The 22014-nt window shown below is 44.6% G+C and overlaps 2 protein-coding genes across 2 annotated transcripts; one reads left to right on the forward strand and one right to left on the reverse strand.

Moving 5' to 3' along the window:
• Positions 1-12884: 12884 nt before the first annotated feature.
• Positions 12885-13619, forward strand: HOO65_070014 (High-osmolarity-induced transcription protein 1; the record flags this gene model as incomplete). The annotated part of the gene is made up of 2 exons (XM_071005166.1): positions 12885-13090; positions 13304-13619. 2 exons carry the CDS (start codon positions 12885-12887, stop codon positions 13617-13619), a joined length of 522 nt encoding a protein of 173 aa, XP_070856732.1.
• Positions 13620-16617: 2998 nt separating this feature from the next.
• HOO65_070015 (uncharacterized protein) lies at positions 16618-17178 on the reverse strand (the record flags this gene model as incomplete). The annotated part of the gene is made up of 2 exons (XM_071005182.1): positions 16618-16797; positions 17017-17178. 2 exons carry the CDS (start codon positions 17176-17178, stop codon positions 16618-16620), a joined length of 342 nt encoding a protein of 113 aa, XP_070856733.1.
• Positions 17179-22014: the final 4836 nt, after the last annotated feature.

The following is a 22014-nucleotide window of genomic DNA, read 5'->3' on the forward strand; positions in this document are numbered from 1 at the left end:
GTTTAGCTAGGATCGCTCCGTAGCCCTAAGGGGGATTTGAGGTGGTTAACTAGTCCCGCTAAATACTTGGTCTTTATTGGCCCTTGGCCTTCAACTATATTTCCGGAGCAAATGTTAGTCTGTTGTTTATTATGAGTGGTCTTGTATAATCTGTGCGTTCTCGGGCCAAACATTGATAACAAATGCTTCCCATGGTCTTCTTGCCTCTAAACTCAGGCTCTATTCATGTTCTGCTTTCTTATGTAACTTGCGTCCAGCCCTATATGGATGGGGACTGGGCGGTGTTAGAGCCTCTTGTTGACCACGTCAATATAAAATGCTTGGCCTATTTTTTGAAATGTAACCAAAACTAGAGCCTAGGTAGAAAGGCATCCTGTTACAGGACTGGCAAGTGATATTTGGTTTTACTGAAACTAGAGACTTTATTACCAGTCAAGCAGGAAAAGAAGAAACCACTTCAGGCGATCTTTGATGGTGCTCTGTCTTCTATACTCTGTGATGAGTTTCCTTTTACTCAGTATTGATACATGACGAAACTGATGTCATGGGCTTGCTGTAGATACGTTGTATCGACGTGCTCCGAGATAGTGACAGACTCGACATTGAGGAGGAAAAGGGGAAAAGAGTATCAAAGGTACCCACATGGATATGACATTTTCTAGTTTTACGGATTTTCAAGGCTTTGTTGCAGGATGAGGAGGGAGGGAGAACCCGTCGGCGGTGCTTCGTATATTCTCCTCGACGGGCTTCCCGGCACTTGTCTCCCCTTTTCATTTTTGGACTAGCGCCTTCATCTTTTCGATGCTCGTTAACAGCCATATTATGATATTAGCCCTTAACTGGACTTGCCAGCAATATAATGTGGTGTATCTATTTCGGTGAGTTACATGGTTGTTCCTCTTTCTCTGAACTCTACCTCTCTTGTCTTAATTTCGTGTTGCTTTGTATGTACAAGCACTCCAGAGCTTTCTTGTAGGGCCGTGATCCTTTCTTAGACCTCTGGCTCAAAATGGTTTATGCGCTAGTATCTGGAGCATTGCACATTATACCGGAATTTCAGTTTCATTCAACTTCATGAGACAATGAAATGGTGGAGGCGCTGGTATTTTCAAGACTCTACAATTTGAATTCCTCATTACGCGTCGCGATGAGCAAGCACTTGACTCCCCTTCTCTTCAGCACCACGTAGTCACGGAGGAAATCCTTGCGAATCCAGGTCGAGACTGAACCGAGTAACAATATGCCCCTCTAAGAGCTTGACTAGCAAGAAGGATAATAGCCTCTTAGTGGAATCAAGACAGTGGTAGAAGATTAATTGATCTAACGGAAGAGAGACAGACCGAGAGGTTTAGGTTTTAGGACATTCGCAAATCGTCGACATTAACTTGGGTTAAAAGGATTTAAGGGCCGACATTAACCCAGATGCAGCCCAAACACTGGCCAGCCAGTCACGATATACTTCTGATTCTCAAGGAGCGTAATAGCCACCATTCGGTACTTGGAGGCGTAATGTGAGGGAAGCTACACCATCACACTGTGGGTGCAGCTGATCCGTCGTGCTTACCCCAAGGTCCTTTGGGCTGCTCAAACAGCCCTATGGCTGAGAGATTGAGCCACTAATCAAACGGCATCAGAACAACTTACCTATGTCTGTTCTTGAAGCCCTGGAGTCATTGACAAAAGGGACAAAGGCGATAAGACAGAAGATGACCTTATTAGAGCCCCAGTCCGGGACCTTCAACAGTCTGAGGAGACCCTTGGGAACTATCGTAGGGTGAAAAGAACCTGACCGTGGAATGGAGGGAAGATTGCTGGAGGTGTAGTCGAGGGTGAGATCAATCAGAAGGACGTTGATGTGCAGGTAGCGACGGAATTATCGAAAGGTAGCGGTCGGGGAAGGTCGGAGATGACGAGGGAACGGCAGTGTGGACAATCTGGTAAGGGTGGCCATGACTCAGGAATATAGCAAACTGCCGTTGGAATACATAGAGAAGTATCCCAATTAGGTTCAGTTGACTGAATGTTTTGTTTGGCTTTCTACAGAGTCCCATCTGGACGGAGGGTGGTGATTTCCTTCCGACTCGCTTGTCAATTATGTTGTAGTGTTAAGAGAACCTCCTCCACAATTGTTCCGGATAAGCTTTGGGCAAACTGATTAGGGCCTGGCTTACTGGAGAATAGAAATGCGAGAATAAGGGATAGCTAGTTGAAATAACATGGTGTTTTAAAAAGAATCAAGGACCAATTTTATCATATAGCAAGATGTCACGGTCATATTATCAGGTGTATAGGGCCACATCCCCTGTCCCTGCTCAACCTCCTAACCCACCAACTTCTGCCCCTTGCTTTATTAGCCATGAATTCCAACAGGAATGGCTCTAAGAGCAGCCAAATCAAAGTTCAGTCAGTGAATCTTCCAAGTCCGTTAGGGCTTTTTCCACAGACAAGTGAGATCCAGCCCGGAGGGGGGTCTGACTATATTAGGGTTTCCCCAATATAACAACTCTTCACGCAGCCAACCTCTAGCCAATGCATCAATACATGAACAACCCAGGATAGCATCGATTCTTTGAATAAAACACAATCAGTGTTTTGCCCGATGTTAAGTAAAAGGCAATAAAACTAGCAAATTTTGTTTAAATTTTACTTGACTGCTGACAGAAATATAGGTATAGGAAAATAACCCTAATGTATAAGTGACATGTATGGGGGTTAAAAGCAAGGCGATTCTCTCTGCATCTTTGTTTTCTTTTTATTATTAACCTCTCAACCGCTGAGCTGATGACAGTTGAACAAAGAGAAAAGTACCATCCTCACGATTCGGACTCTTCAAAAGAATTACGCGCTACATATCACTCCGTTAGCATGGGTATATAAAGCCTCGCCTATTTATTCCCCTCCGTTGCTTATGTAATGACAAACCTTCCCTGAGAGATGATGTCCATAACACCATACAATTTGCACAGACATGTAGGCCATTACTCATCATATTATCTATCCAAATTAATGAGGATTTCCCCCTTGACTCAACGGTGGAAAAAGCTTCCGGCTTGGCAACTGTGATGGACTACTTCTTAGTAAACACTCGGTCTCTACCTTTGAAACCGCACGCAAGGCTCAAGATCACATCATTTCAATGGAAAAGACATTTTTAAGAAAGCAATGGGCGAAGATTGACCGACTTCGCCGGCTGGCCCAGGTTATAGAGTGCAGCTGTGAGATATAGAGCTACCCTAGCCGATACATCCAGCTTTGGCAATACATCAAGTGGTGTGTGATGCCTTAAAAGACATGCTGCTATGAAATTCAGGCGTTGATCTAGTGCCCAATAGTCTTTTTTTTCTGAAACTGAATTGCCTCTACCTACTAGAATGCAGGAACATCGGCCTCAGTTCCAAAGGGGCGTCGTCTTTTCCTTGGGACCTAGAAAATGCATTATCGACGTTTATTATCTAGGTACAGACTCGAACACTGGCCGAGAAGTTGTGGCCATACAAGGCTGGTGCAATTGATAAAACGACACCATGGGGCATATGGGAAGATGAGTTGTTTTGTCAGAAAGTTGTCGAGTTGTCTAAGAAAAGAAATAACAGTTAGTTCCAATGAGTGAGACGTCTTGTGGTGTTACTCTTTGCACTCTATATCATGGGCTTGTATATCTCTCCTCCGACACAACAATCATGTAGGCGTGGCCTAAAAGGGGGCAGCTGGTACGTATATGGCCTGACATCTCTAATAGACACAACACAAAACAGCAGCTGTCCAAGAATAGGATTGATACTCGGTCTTTTAGCTCCTGTAGTGCCAAGAGTCTAGACTATCAGTATTTTAGTACTTCTAAACATTCAATGCATATTGCCTCTACATACAACATGGCGTGTAATGTATGCACCACACTCTCAACATGCGGCTAAGCCTTCTTGGCGGAAGATATCTTCGCTAGTATTTAAGCCAGCTTGCCAGCCAGGCAGCCGGGCTTGGGGCAGAATTCCATCATTGGGCGTGTAACAAACGCTTTAAGAAATCCTATTGCCAACATTGAGGAAACACGCCCCTCAGGGCATTCGGTGCCTTGTCCGTTGTCGGACTTCAAGCGGAGGCGCGGCAAAGGCTGTATACCGCTTCTGAATGCAGGCCCTATCCCTGCCCTTAGGTGTTAGCGCCCAAGATTATACAGGATTTATCGAGCAGCTTTACTAATTTTTCTCTTCGCTTGTGAGCAAGACTTGAACGGCTGGTAGTGGTCATGGCTCCTCCACTAGAATAATAGCGGTTTTCGTAATGTTGTATCACGGTTTAGTCGGGAGAACTGTCCCTTTGTAATTATCATGATAGTAAAGACAATGCAAACTACAAAACCAACACCAACACCTGCAATACTCAGATCCTAGGTACCACCAATCTTACGGTAATAGAAGATTCCGTTGGCCAAAGCACTGTTTCTTTACCAAGGTTGTTTCTATCCAAGACACGACTACGAGCAGGGAGGCCAAGGTTACTTTCAAAGCCTCGAATCGGCATTCGAAAACCGACAATCCCATCTATTTCTGCTGTAGGCTTCAAATGAATGTTCTGTGACCCGGAAAGAGCGTCTGTAAATAAGAGCCAAACAGTTTTGAGGGCTACGAAGACTTGCGGCATAGTGCTCTTCACCTCAGCCTGTGACCCTAACTCCAAGGCAAAGCAACACGGTACCCCTGACGTTTATGCTGGACGGGAATCTTTCAACCCATTACCCCGAGGAATGAGATCAGGGAGTTTGCAAGCCAAAATGAATAAAATAGTAGAAGGCTCGGAGGCTTACCACCAATATGTGTGTCTAGAACATCTGCACTTTTGAGCACCATCATGTATCTGGCCATGGCGCAAGATCACAAAGGCTTATAGTACAAGTTGCGAGGAGGTGCCGAATGTCCTTTGAAGTTCCGTCTTCCCTACTAATTGTTAATTGAAATGCGGATTTCGACTGGTTTGAATGATCCCTGCCTAAGCGCCTGGACTGAATAAAGGTTGCGAAAATGACACTTCGTTATACGTTCGATACGAGCAGCTCCGTCACGATGGTCAAAAAGCGCTTCGCTAAGCTCAACTAGGCAACAATATAGTAGACACTGGCTCAAATTACTGGCCCAAGGAGAGACTACATCCTTGGCTATGTAAAGCAAGTCTTCTCTGAGGCTGTGATGGCAATTTGGCCTGTATTAATCTGCATTAGATAATTATCCTGCAGTCTAGGGGGCAGTCCTTGGGCAGCTGGGCAGTAGGAGTCTCGGATGAATACTTGGCGAAAGTAGTCCTGTCCTTTATCCCATCCGTCCCCGCAAGAAACTAATAAATTTACCTGAATTTTCTACCTAGTACAGGAGCTATGATCCATGCGATGGTGGGGTAGTTCTAGAGATATTGCAGGTCCGGGCTAACAGGATAGGTATAATTCCAGAGCCTATGAATGCACAGGACTGAAAGGTTACTGACTACTGCCAGCCTAAGAGCGAGCCATGTATAGCATATTGGCCATTTTGTGGGCAAACACCTGCTTGGTACTGTGCTCATTACCTTGCAAACGACTATGATCATGAAGTCTCCCTATGAAGTTGAAACCCCCCAGTTCGTTTTCTGGTGAGGATCTATATGAAGGTTTCTATCAGGTATAGAGTGTCAATCTTCTTCTTGAGAGGATATGATATTTATACTTGGTGCTTGTTGTGTGCATCTGTAAAGTCTGTTATTTTGACTTAAGTAATGTCATTGGCTTTAGTTAGGGCTCGCCTGGCCAAAATAGAGAGAGAGTGTGTGTCTGTATTTATTCTCTTCCTAATCTATCTCTGACTGGATTTTCGAGCCCGGACTGACATGGCCAGAATAGAGGGACAACCCCGTTATGGTTGTCGGGCGTAAGAAGCCTGGTAGGGCTCTACTGGTGTGGAGCAATATAGGATTGGGAAGGACAGGCACTTGAGAGAGCGTATCAGCACGAAGTGTCAGTGGGTTCTTGTCCTGAGTGTGGCTCTAGGTGGCTCTGGCTTACAGGTGAAGTTTGAGCAAATATCAGATACCTATAATGAAACGTAATCAATTTTATCGATGAGAATTGCAATGGAGCTGGAAACGAATAGCAGTCAGGCCATCAAAGGATACTACATAGACCTAAATGTGTTCTCCCCTGTAATACTCTGTATGGCACTCGTGATGTGTTGTAGGTAGGAGTAGTGACAGAAAGGTAGATGACAGTTTTCCTTCAGCCTATGGACGTTCCAGATGTGTATATAAGGTCTCTTTCATGTGTGCGGTATATAGCATTCCGTCTTCTCTTAGTCTTCATCCCTACACCAGTTTCTGTTTCCAAAACCTCTCCTTGACCTAAAGTCTTGCAAAACCTTGGCCCTGGAATATCTAGTTTCCACCTAATACTCTTTTCTAGTCTTCTTATCTTAGGAAATCTACCCACCCAGGAAAGCAAATAATCAACTGAGATACAGCCTTGGTAATATTTGTTTTCTAGCTCACCTATCATGTCTAAATGACATGTCATACTTGTAAATTTGAGCCCGATAAACTGAAGAAACGAAGGAAAGAGGCTGCTTCATTCGTTGTAAATCTCTAAACCAAGATGATTGCACATGTCAAATACTCTCTTCGGTGTAGTGAAGGCGTTATATTGAAAAAAACATTGTGCAATTCTATGTGAAGAGCATGCGTTGATTAAAAAGGACCGTGAGCTGAGCTGAAATGCACATATTTATTATCAGAACCCTCGTCAATGCTATTTATTCTGGTTGGGTCTAAAATAACTAATGTTTCTGTAAAAGGCTACATGTCCTGGAAGATCAAGAATGAAGCCAAGAACCCATCTTACTAGAGTGCAAGCAGCACCTGGGTATATCAACCCGTCGAGCCTGATCAGCTAGGTAGACCTCATTCAATTCTATGGGAACTCCATAATCCCATCCTCTGTATAAAGCAACTGAAATAGGGAATCAACTTGGATCAGTACACTCAATACTTCTACATTCATCGCTTAGAGGCACTTCCAGTAGGTAGTTACATGTGAATCTGTTGATATACTAGCAACTTATCCAATGCTTAGTTCCCTGTATAGCTGATGCCAAGGCATCTCAGCACTCAGATCTTGATCACGTACTAATCAAACCTCTCTTTTATATATTCAAGTCATCTAGATCTGTCAGTAACCTAAGTCAGGGTTACCAAGATTGCTGACCCTGACCCAGTTCGCCCAAACGTTAGGGTTAGTATCAGATAGTGGTGGATATATAAGCCGGCTGAGATCCGCTCCTCGGGCTAGACTTAGATAGAAAATGAACAATCACTCTTTCTCCTTCTTCTTCTTCATAGGACATTCAGTACGTCCTCCTAATATTTACTGTTAAGATCACTGACGTGAAGTCTAACGCACCACAAGGATTTGATTTAATCAGTTCCAATTTATATCTAACTCCTTTAATCTGCGGCACCCAAGTTTTCTTCAAACTTCAGATACCAATGGCTTGGCATAGCCCATTTAGACTTTTGGGGGCTTAAAAATTGAGTCAAGAGAGTTGCATTAAGTTAATTGCACTCGCCTGAAGAGTCAATCATCAAAAAAGAGTTGGTCTTTCTCAGCTCAGGATTATTCAGCTTCAGAGCCATCACCCTAATATCAAGAGCCTTTATCGTTAGATATGCGTTTTTACCCGTTACTGTATTTCACCCATGTTTACTTGGTGAGCTATAGCCTGGGTTATACAAGATCAAAGATCAACTCTTGTAGTGCTGATGTAGACTTCAAAATACAACTGTCATGTATAGCATCTCAGGGGAAGTCTGAAATGCATTGTTTGATTCCATCTTGTTCATTGCCTCTTATCTGCTATCATATTGTTAGAGAAGATAGTTCTTCAAAGTACATGGCAGTGAAGCAGGATCCTACTTGGAGAGCATGTCAGATTAACACATCACCAGAGGATAGTCTCTTTTAGAGAAGTGCCCATAGTTGCTTCTGCTTGGACTTACTTTGTCTGTTTGCCTTCTTCCCTCCCTTTCCTATTCATAGAGCAACTGTCGGGCGAGAGTAAGCAACCAAATTACTACGAAGCAACTGTAATGTAATTCTCTTGCCAAGACTCCTCAGTCAGCTTTACAGAAAGGAGACTTGACCAACGTACATGATAATCAAGTCGAAGAGGATTTCCCAGTTCCCCTTGCTTTGTTTTAATCTGCCATTTCCCAACCACCAAGTATGCCATTGTTAAACAAAGAGAGAAGCATAATTATTGCTCTTCCGACTATTCAAATCGACCCAGGATTACGCATCTGTGCTACTGCAAGAAGATACCAAGTCCCAGCTAGTAACTTCTATGGTAGATATCATGATGATTCTTCCCAATGCGATATTGCCCTTAGTTTGCACAAACTATCCGATCCAGAGAAACAGATTGTTGTCGAATATGACATTGACATGGACTCTTAAGGGTCTCGCCCCTTCCCGGACTTCGTGGTGTGGGAGAAATGGTCAACTGACTGCTCGGCGGCCGGAACACGTCTTCTGTCAGCAAACTTTGGGCTTCTAACTTTGTCAAGTGAGAATCTAACCTCAAGACTCATCTTGACTGCACATATGACTGTCAGAAGACCAAATGCGAAGAGCCAGTCATTAGTCGTCATTAGCTCAGACTCTTCAAGAACACACTTTCGAAGTATTGTATCAACCTAGCTGAAGTCTGCAACATTGGCGAGGCCGGCTTTGTTATCGGCATTGTTGCAGGCAGAATGGTTGTCACGGGTGTAGAAATACGTATAAAGGCAGGATCAGTTCAGCCAGAAAGCTGAGAATGCGTCACAGTCATCTGGGCGATGAATGGGGAAGGCTGGGCGGCTGCGTCATTCATCATGGTTGTAGGCCAATATCATCTGGCTAACTGGTACTAAGAAAGCAATCTCCTGGACAATTGGGCTATTGCGACAACTCACAATGGCACAGATCTGGAGTGGCTTGGGCACTTTGATCAACACACTATGGACTGATCAACTAGTCGCTATCGCCTTCTGATCCTTGATGAGCATGACAGTTACCACTCGGTCGACTTTGAGAAATATTGTGAAGACAACCACATAACCACGCTGTGTATGCCGCCTCATTTGTCTGACCTACTCCAGCCTCTTGATACCGGGTTCTTTGGTCCGCTCAAGCGAACCTGCGGTGGAGAGATTAATCAACTAATCAGATGTTCTATTACCCGCGCTTCAAAGACCGTATTTTTTCCGACTTATTACGCCGCCCACTAGGCCACTATGACAAAAAGCAATACTAAGGGGGGGGGGGGGGGGGGCGCCAAGCTTCTTCTATTAGACCTAGCAAATGTCATATCGAAGCTTGGTATGCAACTATGGACCTCAACGCTTGTTGGGGAGGCAAGTTTGCCTAGCCCTTGGGCGGCGAGAAGGCGCCGTGGGGTATCCCGTACCGCTGGCCATAACTCAAGAACATGCCAAGCTGTTTTGGTGATATCTAAACAAGAGAATGGCAATTACTTTCAATCGCTCGAGTGTTTTGTGCTGATTTTATAGAGAACATTATCTAGAGCGGGAGGTTTTTCATTATGATACACAGAACATGTAACCAGATACAATTTAACAGTAGATAGTAGGAGGACGTACTGAATGTCGTGGGAGGAGAAGAAGGAATAAGTAATTATTGAAGTTCTTCTATCTTGATCTATTTCTTGTCTGAAGAGCGGATCTCAACCGATTTAGATATCCATCACTACCCCCTCATGTCTGATGCTAGCCTTAACGTTTGGGCGAACTGGATCAGGGTCAGCAATCCTAGTAATCCTGACTTGGGTCACTGACACAGTTGGCCATAATTTTCTTATGATAAAATAGCAAAAGAAAATTGCAAATGATGCATACATTTCAAGAGCCATACTGTGTTGTCATCAGATATGTTGGTGTGGGCACCAAGGTAGTGTGCACATATTGGCTTTATTATACAACAGAGTAATAGAAACAATCTACCTTATCGTCTAGGCAATTACTACGTGGGCATCAAGCTTATGTGGGCATCAGATTTTGCGCACTCTCATTGGCTTCAACTTACAGGTACAAGCGCCACAAAGGCGGTGAAGTTTGTGCGCTAACAGCCCTCCAAATCTCAGGGATTCTTTACAAGTAGAAACAGCAGCTAGAAATTGTAGGATAGATCTGGTTGGTAAATTAGTTGGTTTATCAAAGTTTATTCTTTCTACACTACATCCCAAGACTTCATGCCTTTTATGTTTTGCTCATGGGGATTCGTGATAGGGTGTCAACCCTTTCATGGATGTTCAGCCACAAGAGGTGTGGGTCTTGGTTTTTGAAGAAGTGGGGCATGTGGAATGCCACTCAACAAATGCTAATATAAATAAGACTGTAAATGCAGCCGACCTTAATATCAATAAACCCTTCCAAGGCTTTTCACACACGCAGGTGATACTGTCACAAGGGTTGAATGCTCTGTATAGTCATCTCAGGGCTTCCTGCATGTCGCTACTAAAGGAGGTAAAATTATGATTCTCCAGACTACTAGTGCCTTGTAGATATATCAGTGTGTGGACAGCCCACGATAAATCTCACATCTCTTCAATGGAAGCTCAGCAAATAAGCGTAAAAGACAGCAACGAGAACCACAACATTTCTCGAATCTTACTCAGGCAGCCAAGACAACGTGAATATTAAAGGAAATGCATGAACGTACGTACATCGATGGGAATACAAGTAAACTGACTCCCCAGCCCTCGGTTGGCAATTCCTCGGTCCTTAAGTTTTCTACCGTTAGGCAAAGAGAAAATATTCATTTTCACCCTTTAGCCCTTTATGCTCTACAAGAGAACAATGAATTACACATACACCTCTCTACAAGGTTATACAGTTTTACCTAGTGTCCTCTATGATCAATGTTGTGATAAACCCTCCGGAATGGATGCTGCTATACACTACCCCTTGGCAGCATTATACGCCACACGCCTTGTAATGCTTTGCCAAGAGTCACCTAGTTCCTAGCTCATGCAGCCGTGCGTCGGTGACTACTAAGTTGATCCTTCATCTGGGCTGGTAGCGACTTCCCCCTTGTCGAGCTTGTAGTGGCTGTTTGCTTGGCGGCCATGATGCATCATCATGTATTTGTAAGCGCTCGGCCTAGCGTTTGTCAGGTAGCACCGGAAGTCCGATTCATCCGTTTCAGACTTGGATAGAGTGTTGACAGAGCTATGTGTGAAGGATTGACTGGCCCAGGCTTGTAGATAATGTAACCATGAAACATGGAATCACCTTAGCTGATGAATGAAATACAACTTCGGCAATATTAGATTCAACCGGCTTGATTCCAAGCAGAGGGTATCAGGGTAGAACGATTTGGAAATGCAAAGTCCGTTGGGTGAGTGAGGTATAATCATTGCAGCGATTAAAACTTGGGGCTGGACAATTGCATCGTTAATTGTAACCGTAGGCTAATATTGTCATGAAATTTCTTATATTCATTACTTCCCTCCGTCTCTCCCGAGGACTTCGACTACGAGGGATTTATGTCTAGGCTTGCAGTCACGTATCATTACCTGCACGTCGGCTTAATCATGCTCTGGCAAGTATCGCCTCACTAGTTAGCGCAAAGAAAGTAACCCTCTTAGCTTGAGGATTGGGCTACTATGATGGCTTGGAAAGGCTACACTATGAATCAAGCTCACCACGGCAAAGAGCTAGTTAATTAGCCTTAATCGTCTGCCAACAACTACCTGATTAGTGTGAAAACCAGTTGCTACCAAGCTGACTTTGAGGTGCAGAAAAGAAAGGACTCATCAAGCTGCCTATGTCACTCTATTTGTCTCGGCCATTACATGGCCTTTTCACATTAGGCGCTTTGGGCTGCTTCAAAAGACGCGCTCTAGCCCCCCAATAACCCTCTTTTCCAAGACCGCTTTCCTTCTACCTAATTGGGTGCTGTGATGACAAGAAACATCAAGGTCAATTCTAAAGGGACTATGACCATTTCCTTCCCTAGGCCTGGAAAATGCCGTATCGGAGGTTATTGCACAACCGCCAGCTCGAGCGCCTTATCGAGGGGTGGTCATGGAGGGCCGGCACAACCGAAGGTAAGGCATTGCAGAATATACAGCAGGTCGTCTATTGTGAAGAAATTTGCTGACATCCTTGGCGAGGCGGGTGTTTGTCTGTGAGGGAATACAGAAATTGGACCTAATTAGTTAGGTGCCCTCTCATGTTGTCGTTTATACTATATATCTGCACAGGGCCCTGATATTACAGACTTTTGTCCATTAGCTTGCCTCCTTCACCCTATCGCTAAGCTACCTCTACAGATAGAATACACCTTCGGGTGCATGGCCCAATGGTATTGAGCTGTAGAACGAATACCATGAGTCTAAAGCTCAAGTAAACCTTCCTATTTCATATGCTTTCTTTTTCACATCTGCGAGTTGACTAGTCATGGGCTAGACTTTAATAGTACAAATTAGTAGCATGTACTGAATGTCCTAGAATGAGAAGAAGAAGGGATCTGTGATTTAGGATTGTTCTTTTTCTATCTAATTATTGATTGAAGAGCAGATCTCAACTGATCTATAAGCACATCACTTCAGTGTATAGACTGAACAAACGACCTTGGAGAAGGCATGGGAAACAAGCGAAGTAAGCTCAGTATAAGAGATTCATGTTATTGAAATAGGACATTATCTCACATAAACTGCTCAATATTCTATGAATACCTCGCATTACTAGAGCTATTGCACAGATGCAGACAAATGCAGAAGTACATAACATCAATGACAAGCGAATGCACCAAAAGTCTTCCAATCTCTCATTTGCACATCTAATCGGCTATTTGTGCACCAGAAAACATGGCACAACCAAAGAATGAGGCTATTATTGTTCTCGCTCTTCAGGCCCTTCAAACTAATCCGGAATTAGGTCTCCGACCTGCCGCAAGATTATACCAGGTGGATTATCATGCCCTTCGTCGCCGACAGAATGGAATTCAATGTCGACGCAATACCATCCCCAACTCACGCAGACTATCCGATCTAGAAGAGCAGGTCATTGTCAAGTTCATTCTTGACTTGAATTCACGAGGGTTTCCCCCACAATTATGTAGTGTTGAGGAAATAGCCAACTGACTGTTCGCCAACCGCGATGCGTCATGCGTTGGCAAGCGCTGGGCTTCCAACTTTGTCAAGCGACAGCCAGACCTCAAGGCACATTTTAATCGTAGATACAACTACAAGAGGACCAAATGCGAAGATCTAGCTACTATTCGCAGTTGGTTCACGCTTGTGGAGGACAAAATTGCAAAATACAGTATCAGCCTCACTGATGTCTACAACCTTGATGAGACTGGCTTTATGATAGGCGTCATTGCAAGTGGAATTGTCGTCACAGGTGCAGAAAGGCGTGGAAAGGCTAAATCATTGCAGCCTGGAAACCGGGAATGGGCCACGGCTATCCCGGCGATTAATGCTAAAGGCTGGGCAGCCGCACCATTCATCGTGGTTGCGGGCCAATATCACCTTGCCGGCTGGTACCAAGAAAGCAACCTTCCAGGGGATTTGGCTATCGCGACAACCCACAATGGTTAGACCGATAATGAGACAGGTCTTGAGTGGCTTAAGCACTTTGATCGGCATACAAAGGCACGATCTAGTGGTCGCTATCGCCTTCTGATCTTCGATGGTCATGAAAGCCACCACTCAGTTGAGTTTTAGACACACTGCAAGGACAACAACATCATCACACTTTGCCTGTCATCTCATTCATCTCATATACTCCAGCCTTTTGACATTGGCTGCTTTGGACCTCTCAAGAAGGCATATGGTCAAGAAATTGAGCATCTGATCAGGTGTTCGATAACCCACGTTTTCAAGACTGACTCTCCGACCCATGGGTTCCCAAGACACCAAAGACAGTACTTGAGGCCACTTCTCAATCTGAATACCTCGGAAGACGAATCAGGCAGCATCAAAGTAGCTCTCCAGCATCCATTCTGGAGGCGCTCAAGTCATTTTCCAAGGGAACAAAGGCAATGATGCATCAAAGGACATTATTGAAGTCTGAGAACCAGACGCTCCGACAGTCAAACGAGACCCTTAGCAAACGGCGCAGAGCAAAAAGAAGGCGGCTACAGAATATAGGAATAATGACTGTAGATGATGCAGGCAATTGATCAAAGGGACATTAACACACAGATAGAGGGGGAATTATCGAGAAGTGGTGGTCGAGGAAGGTCAGGGCTAGTGAATGAAAGGCACTGTAGGACGTGTGGCAGAACTGGTCATAGTGCAAGAACATGTCGGATAGTTTCTACAATGTCTGCAGAAGAGCATAGTACTTAGTTTCAATTGTTTAGATGCTTTGTTCTGTTTTTATGCCATTTTCTGTCTTGAGTGTTGATTCTTTGGTGCGCATACTTGTTTGGTGCACATGCTTATCATGTACCCTAATGGAAATCCTTCACATTGTTTTACTAGGCGGTTTCTTCTTTTTAGGGTGAGCACAGCGCATGCAAATATCTTGGAGATATTCAATTGTCCCTCGAAGAGAGCCCTAGCATCAAAAACCCACCATGCATGCAATCTGGTACAGGGGCTGTATCTGTGGTGTAGGGTGGATGGAACTCACTCTTATCGACATGTCCAATAGTCTCTCATATTGCAAGACTCGCCCTTGCCTTGGAACAGCTTACGCCTGTTTCAATTCCCTCCTCTCATCGTCTCTTTAATGTACAATTGTTCGCCATTCCCGAGCCTGCTCACATAATATGCCTATGACAAACATGTGATAGCGGCTCTAATTCCCCAGAGTACACTATTACACAGAAGATGTACTCATTACCAATGTTCAAGCAGGCTTGATAATGCCATAATACTTGATTACTGCGCTTTGTTCTCCTCCACAGAGGACTTCTGGAAATTCTAAATTATCCTCGTTCTTTTCACGCAAAATATTCAGGTTTTGAAACTTCCGCTTTCTTTGTTATAGGCTGTACTGATGGCTAAGGGCATGAAGAGTGCCCAAGGGAAAGCAGAGAAAAGTGGCAGAAACCCCCTTGTTGGAGATACTAGAGTTGGTGTCGGAACAATCTACTGAATTCAGATTTTATCACTTTAGAAGTCACTTCTCCTTTAGTACCTATCCAAGTATAGCAGGAGTTAAGCTACATGAAAAAGAAGAATCTAGATCGCACCCGGATGAATGCGGCCCCGAGACGGGAAAAAGTTACAAAAAATAGCTCCTCAATGTGTGGCCGGAGGTTTATACACACTATGTAAGACCGCTGATTAGTAACACGAAAGACACGCATTCACCTCGGGAAAAGAGTTGTAGGCCAAGAGCAGATAAGCACCGCATATCCGGTCGGAGCCAACTACATCCCCATTGCCTAGAGCTGCACGAGTCTTTGGGATTGTAAGGCCTTGGGCTCAACTCCTGTGATAGAAACTGTCCATGTGAGATTGTAGATGCTAGTCTCAGTTTTTCAACAGCTGCAGAGGCAAACTGCAGAGTATAAGGAACTAGGCTTACACAGCAGAGCTGTGATAGCTTACATGAATGGAGGGACGGGGAAACAAGCTTACTAGAAGGATATTGGTATATAGGCAATGGCTGGGTTGTGAAGAAGTGAGTGGTGGTCGGGGAACTTCAACATTACTGAAGGAGAAACAATGTAAAATATGCATCAGGATGGTTCATAGTACCAGAACTTGCCAAGCAGCTTCTACAATGTCTATAGGGGAGTAGAGTAGCTAATGTGGATTACAATCGACTGTACTAAAAGCCCGACAATCTCTCTTCTTTGTAACTAATCGACTATTTGTGCACCAAAAGACATGGCATGATGAAAGTAATGAGGCTGATATTGTTCTCGCTCTTCCCGCCCTCCAAAATAACCCCGAGCTAAGTCTCCGAGCTGCTGCAAGGTTATGTCTGGTAGATTCTCATGCCCTTCGTCGCTGACATAATGGCATTCAATGTCGGCGCAATACCAACTCACGGAGGCTTTCCGATCTAGAGGAGCAAGTCATCGTCTGGTTCATTATCGACCTGGATCTGCCAAGACTCCCCCCGCAACTACGTGGTGTCGAAGCAGTGGCCCACTGACTGCTCGCCGACCGCGACGCGTTGCCCGCCGATGGGCACTGGACTTCTAACTTTATCAAACGGCAACTAGATCTCGAGACACACTTCAATCTTAAATAGGACTACGAGAGAGCCAAATATGAGAATCTTCCGATTGTTCGCAGTTGGCTCACATTTGTGGTGAACACAATTGCAAATTATAGCTTCCGATCGGATGATGTCTATAATGCTGACGAGACTGGCTTTGTAATGGGCATTATTCGTAGTGTAAAGGCCATCACAGGCACAAATACGTGTGGGAAGCCAGAATTAGTGCAGCCTGGAAACTGGAAATGGATTGCAGTCATTCAGGCATCTGGGAAAGGGTATAGTGAATAATTTAGGTTGATTAAATTGTTTGTTGCGTTTTTATTGTGATTTCTAGAAAGAAGGTTGAGATTTCTGTTTCATTTGCTATACACGTACATTAGCTTATATTGACAGGACATTTGAATGTTGCCATCATTCACCTTCTACGTTGGCAGCCTTGATCTTCATTCTTCCGAGTGATTCATCATGTACAGTAGCCATGTGGAAACTGTATTCCTGACTAGTGCACTTGGAAACAAAGCCAGACAAAGACTTTTCATCAAGGACCTCTGTTTCGGGATTCATGTAACTAACGTTGAAGCTCAAAGAAGACTGAGGGGAAAGTTGATCAAGTTTTACAAGTCATATACATTCTTTAGTGTGGTGATATTGTTATATTGAGAAGAATATCGAAAAGCCTTGAAATAGTGAAAAATAAAATAATCGAGCTGATTTATAGAACATAGCCATGAGTGGCCTCTTGGCTGGGAACCAAGTCCTATCAGCCTAGTCGTCATCTCCTGTGCAAATGGACATGTCCACAGCACGTACAATGCCATCAGAGCCCATGCAAATGCAGTTTCCCTCAACAATGGCGCAATTCTTCAACTCTCTGGCAGCAATGTTGTCATTGGTGCTGGCTACGTCGACAGCAGGCAGTGCAATAGCAGTGCCAGCAAGGGCAAGGAGAAAGGTAACAGTCCAGGATTGCATTTTGTTGATTTGTTTATTGATAGAAACAGGGTTGAGAGGCTTCTGAAGGTGAGAAGATCAAAGAAAAGTATAACGTAAAAACAAAGTTTTGAAAAACTGTAGGTAGTGGCAATGTTGTAGAGGTATAGAACTGATGTAGAGAGCTTGAGACTAGCAATGAGACTGTCTATCATGGAGGGAGGAGAGATATTATATACATGTCTGAAAAGACTCCTAGGCGCAAGTAAAATGAGTATCTCAACCACATCGCTAGTTCTACATCACAAGAGGTCTATCAAGCATCTGACGATAGAGCACATAGAGGTCTGTGTAAGGGCTTGTAATGGCTTCCTTGCCTCAAGTTTCTGGGAATAACACAATGTTTATGGAAGTCGGATTACGTACTAGAACCGTTATCTGACCTTTATTCAAGCCTGCGTTGTAGGTTCAAGCTACCTATATTCGGAATACAAGACGACCTGTTAGGCTATGGCCCGCCAACATTATGTAATGATACATTTGCCAAGTTCCTGGCCCTCCTTATTCCCGGTTTAGTCCATGGAAAGATGTCTCCGAAAGTTTGCATGTTTTCAATAGAGACACTAGTATAACTAGACAGGGATCATCCCCTCGGGCAATAGAGGGCGTCTTGGTTAGCCATGGGGGCTCACATAACTACATTGTGTACGTCAAGGACAATGGGAAAACCTTCCGGACTCCTCATGTACGAGTCGTTGAGAAAACTCCTTATGCAGAACCGACACTCGTTTCACCCCCTTTGGGCACACTGCGGCCTACCCGAAAGGACATCCGGGCAAACCTCTCCAATGCTAACACCGGGCACAAAATCATCATTTACTCGGATGCCCCAGAAAACCACGACTTTAGCAATAAGGAAGACGCATATCAAACGCAGAACGCCGATGGACACGGAGCCAACCCAATCAAGGACACGCTTTTCAGAGCCTTCAACACCTAAGCAAGCTTTCGCAATGAGCAGCAAATGTCATGACACCATAGACAAGGAAATCGAAACAATGTTGTCATATCATGTTTTCGAATTCACCAGTAAGCCGCTTGACAAGAAACCCATCAGGTTGAGATGGGTATTACGCATCAAAAGAGATGGCCGATACAAATCACGCCTTGTGGCGAGAGGCGATATGCAACACGGAGGCTTTAACTACAGCGATACATTTGCATCAACCTCCCACTCAGATTCCTAGAGGATTATTGTGGGAACTGCTATCATGAAAGGTCGAGTCCTTAGGCAATTCGATATTACAGCGGCATATCTGCATGGGATCATCCAAGAAAATGTCTGTGTCTCTGTACCAAGGGAAGGCAACTGGAAGAGTACTTCAAACGGAATCCACACATCGCTGATCACCTCGGCTACGAAACAGGGATGGTCATAAAACTCAAACAAACGCTATATGGGCTTAAGCAGAGTGGTCATGAATGGCAAAAGGTCATGAGACAATGCCTTCTGCACTTGGGATTCAAACAGATACCCTGCGATCTAGCCGCATATCGGAATGAAAATCTAGAAATAACAGTCGGCACTGCCAATCCAGCTAGACTCCTGCTCCACTCCCGATGTCAAACACATGGCAGGACCGACTAGTCGATCCTCATGACACAGAACTAGACAAGAAATCAGCTTAATATTTCAGGAGACTTTTTGGGCGCCTCATGTACGTACGTGTTACATACACAGCTCTATAGAAACATGCCAGTGGTCCTATAAAGGCATACATGAATTCAGATGCCAGTTAAGTAGACGGTCCAGATGCCAGATCCACCACGGAGCTTGTTATATGCTTGGCTGGGGGGCTTGTCATATGAGTCTCAAGATGACAAAACGTTGTTGCACAGAGCACAATTGAAGCTGAACTCATTGCGATGTCAGACGCTATGGCAGCAGCATTCATGAAGTCGTTCGCAACGGAAACAGGCTATGATACTGAGATCGTAGGCTTTGCAGACAACAAGGGATCCCTTACCACAGTGAACTGACCAGATGCTAGATTGCGAGCTACAAGGCACATTACAGCACTACTTTTATATTCGAGAGAAAGTTTCTGATGGATCCGTCGCTCTCAAATTTGTGGACACTAAGCAGATGCCCTAACTAAGCCACTGTCAACCCTCCTTATTAAAAAGTACAACAAGGTCCTCTTCAGTGGCTTGGATCCCGACAAATCCCATTATGAGTCGATCGTGATCCAGTGAGCGTGTACCTTCGGCAGAAGGGGGGGGTGTTGTGTGGGGCACTATACATGTTAAGTGACATCCCATACATGCCCCACTTCTTCAAAAACAAGAGCCACACCTTGTAGGTGACCACAGTAAACAGAACGGTGCAATCACTCACGTAGATGCATATGTATACGGTAGACTCGTATGAATAGCAATCCTAAAATGTATGTCGATTCTTCTGATTCTTAATGCTTGATGAAGAAGGAAGGAAACTCCGTGACAGACAGTGGGGTCAGGGTCAGATTGTCATGTGACCCTGGACCACAACCCACAGCCTCTTATGGCTGAACACCCATGAAAGGGTTGACACCCTATCAAGAATCCTCATGAGCACAATACAAGAGGAATGAAGTCCAAGAACGTAGTGTAGAAGTAGAACCTTTAGTAAAACCAACTGATTAAACAATAAGATCTATTCTACGTATGGTGTGCCACGCAACAGTAACCAAAGTCAGGATTCCCATGATTGCTGACCCTAACCATGTTTTGCCAAAAGCTAGGGTTAGTATCCGAGATATCATGAGGGTAATATACTTCTTGCTCTTCCAGCCCTTCAAAATAACCTAAAATTAAGTCTCCGACAGGCTGCAAGGACCTCTTAGGAGGACGCACTGAATGTCCTAGAATGAGGAGAAGAAGGAATAAGTGATTATTGATGTTGTTCTATGTGTCTAATCTTTGGTTGAAGAGCGGATCTCGACCGATTTATATATCCATCACTACAGTGTCCAGACCGAACATATCACCTTGTCAGCTGGTGCCAAGAAAGCAGCCTTTCGGGGGATTTGGCCATTGCGACAACTGACAATGGCTGGGCTGATAATGAGACAGGCCTTGTGTAGCTTGAACACTTTGATCGGCACACACAGGCCTAATCCAGTGGTCGCTACTGCCTCCCGATCTTCGACAGGCATGAAAGCCACTACTCGATTGACTTTGAGAAAAATGGCAAAGACCACAACATCACTACACTTTGTATGCCATCTCATTCATCCCACCTACTCTAGCCTCTTGGCAATGGCTACTTTGGACCGCTCAAGAAGGCATAGATGGAGAGATTGAGCATCTGATCAAGTGCCTAATAACCCACGTTTCCAAGACCGACTTCTTTGCGGCATTTTATACCGTCCATCGGGCCAATATGACGGAAAGGAACATGAGTGGAGGATTGAGGGAAGCTGGGCTTGTTTCTTTAAATCCGCGAAGTGCCATCTCTAGGCTTTATGTGCAGCTACGGACCCCGACACCTCTCGAGGAGGATGCCAGCCTTCCAGACCCTTGGGTTCCCAAGACACCAAACCGCCTTTGGTGTTTTGGGAACCCAAGGGTCTAGAAGACGAATCAGGCAGCACCATTTTTAGTACATCCTTTCACTCGTTTTTGTTACTGCTAGATGCTATGGCTTTAGTAGTGTAATTACTATTTAGTCTCTTGCACCTTGTGAATAGCTGTTCGTATATATATAGCTCTAATCACCTATAGAAAAGCCCACAGGAATATGTCGAGGAATGCAAAGAAAAGAAAAGGCAGCTGGGAAACCTATCTCATTGTGAGGCATGGAATATTCGGGTAAGCCTAGAAGTCAGGTTTTCAAGTAGCTGTTTTAAAAATACTTGCTGCCAGCAGCTCTATTTTAACAGGACTCCATCCAATTCAGCAATGTGCCGAAGCAACTCAACAGCAATTTAAGTATGGCTATCAGCAAGTAGGATATTCAGGATGCTTGGCTACTCAAGGTTCCCTTCTCACCCCCGCTACGTACTCAAACATCGAAACTATCTTCTCGATTTGGCCATCAGCAAGATATCCTCCAGTGGGCTAATGCTGTGATGCCAGAGGATGACCGGCTTCCAGAACGTCTCCTCATATCTTCACTATGTACTCAACCATTCTTATAGTATTTTGAATATTGCCACCCTCCTCTAAACATCGGCCAGCCTATGGATGCTTCTACCACTAGCCTTTCCCACCTAAGCAACATGCAATGCATGAGGCAAGTATTGGCGCCACAGGAGTCAGGTTTCCCAGTGCCTGTGTGGGAATATTGAAGTCGCAAGGTGTACTACTGCCACGCCCTGTTTTTCTTTATGCTTTGAACATTTGCACCATGCATATCAAAGCAGGAGAAGTCGGAGCTGATAGAGGCCATCGCCAACTCTCCCCAAATGACCACGAGCTCATAGCACTTTCATAGAATTTGTAGCATACTGGTAAGAGACGGTGATGCTGCCTAACATGGTCGGCGAGTCATCGAACTGCATTACACTGTGCTTTCCATTCGACTGATGTCGATTGTAAACAGAAAACAAAGTTGTGGTGTCAAATACATTCAAGTTCAAGTCCAAAGTTGTTGCGCAGTGTAGCTTGATGATTGTGCCAAGAGCACCATGTGTTTACCCGGTGTTTACCCGGTGTTATCCCGACTTGGGGGCGACAAGGTACATGCGCCCCCTCATTGAGTATTTGCGTCGCCAGGGCCCCATAGGTTAGGTGCACTATGCTGTGAGCCCTTGGCAGCACCAGAAAGCAGACTACAGATACACCAGATAGAGATGGGGGCAGACGCTGTAGCAGAGGCTTTAAATGCTGTAAATG

This window comes from Ceratocystis lukuohia (assembly GCF_044167205.1).
Source record: "Ceratocystis lukuohia strain C4212 chromosome Unknown Supercontig7_pilon, whole genome shotgun sequence".
Lineage (NCBI taxonomy): Eukaryota > Fungi > Ascomycota > Sordariomycetes > Microascales > Ceratocystidaceae > Ceratocystis > Ceratocystis lukuohia.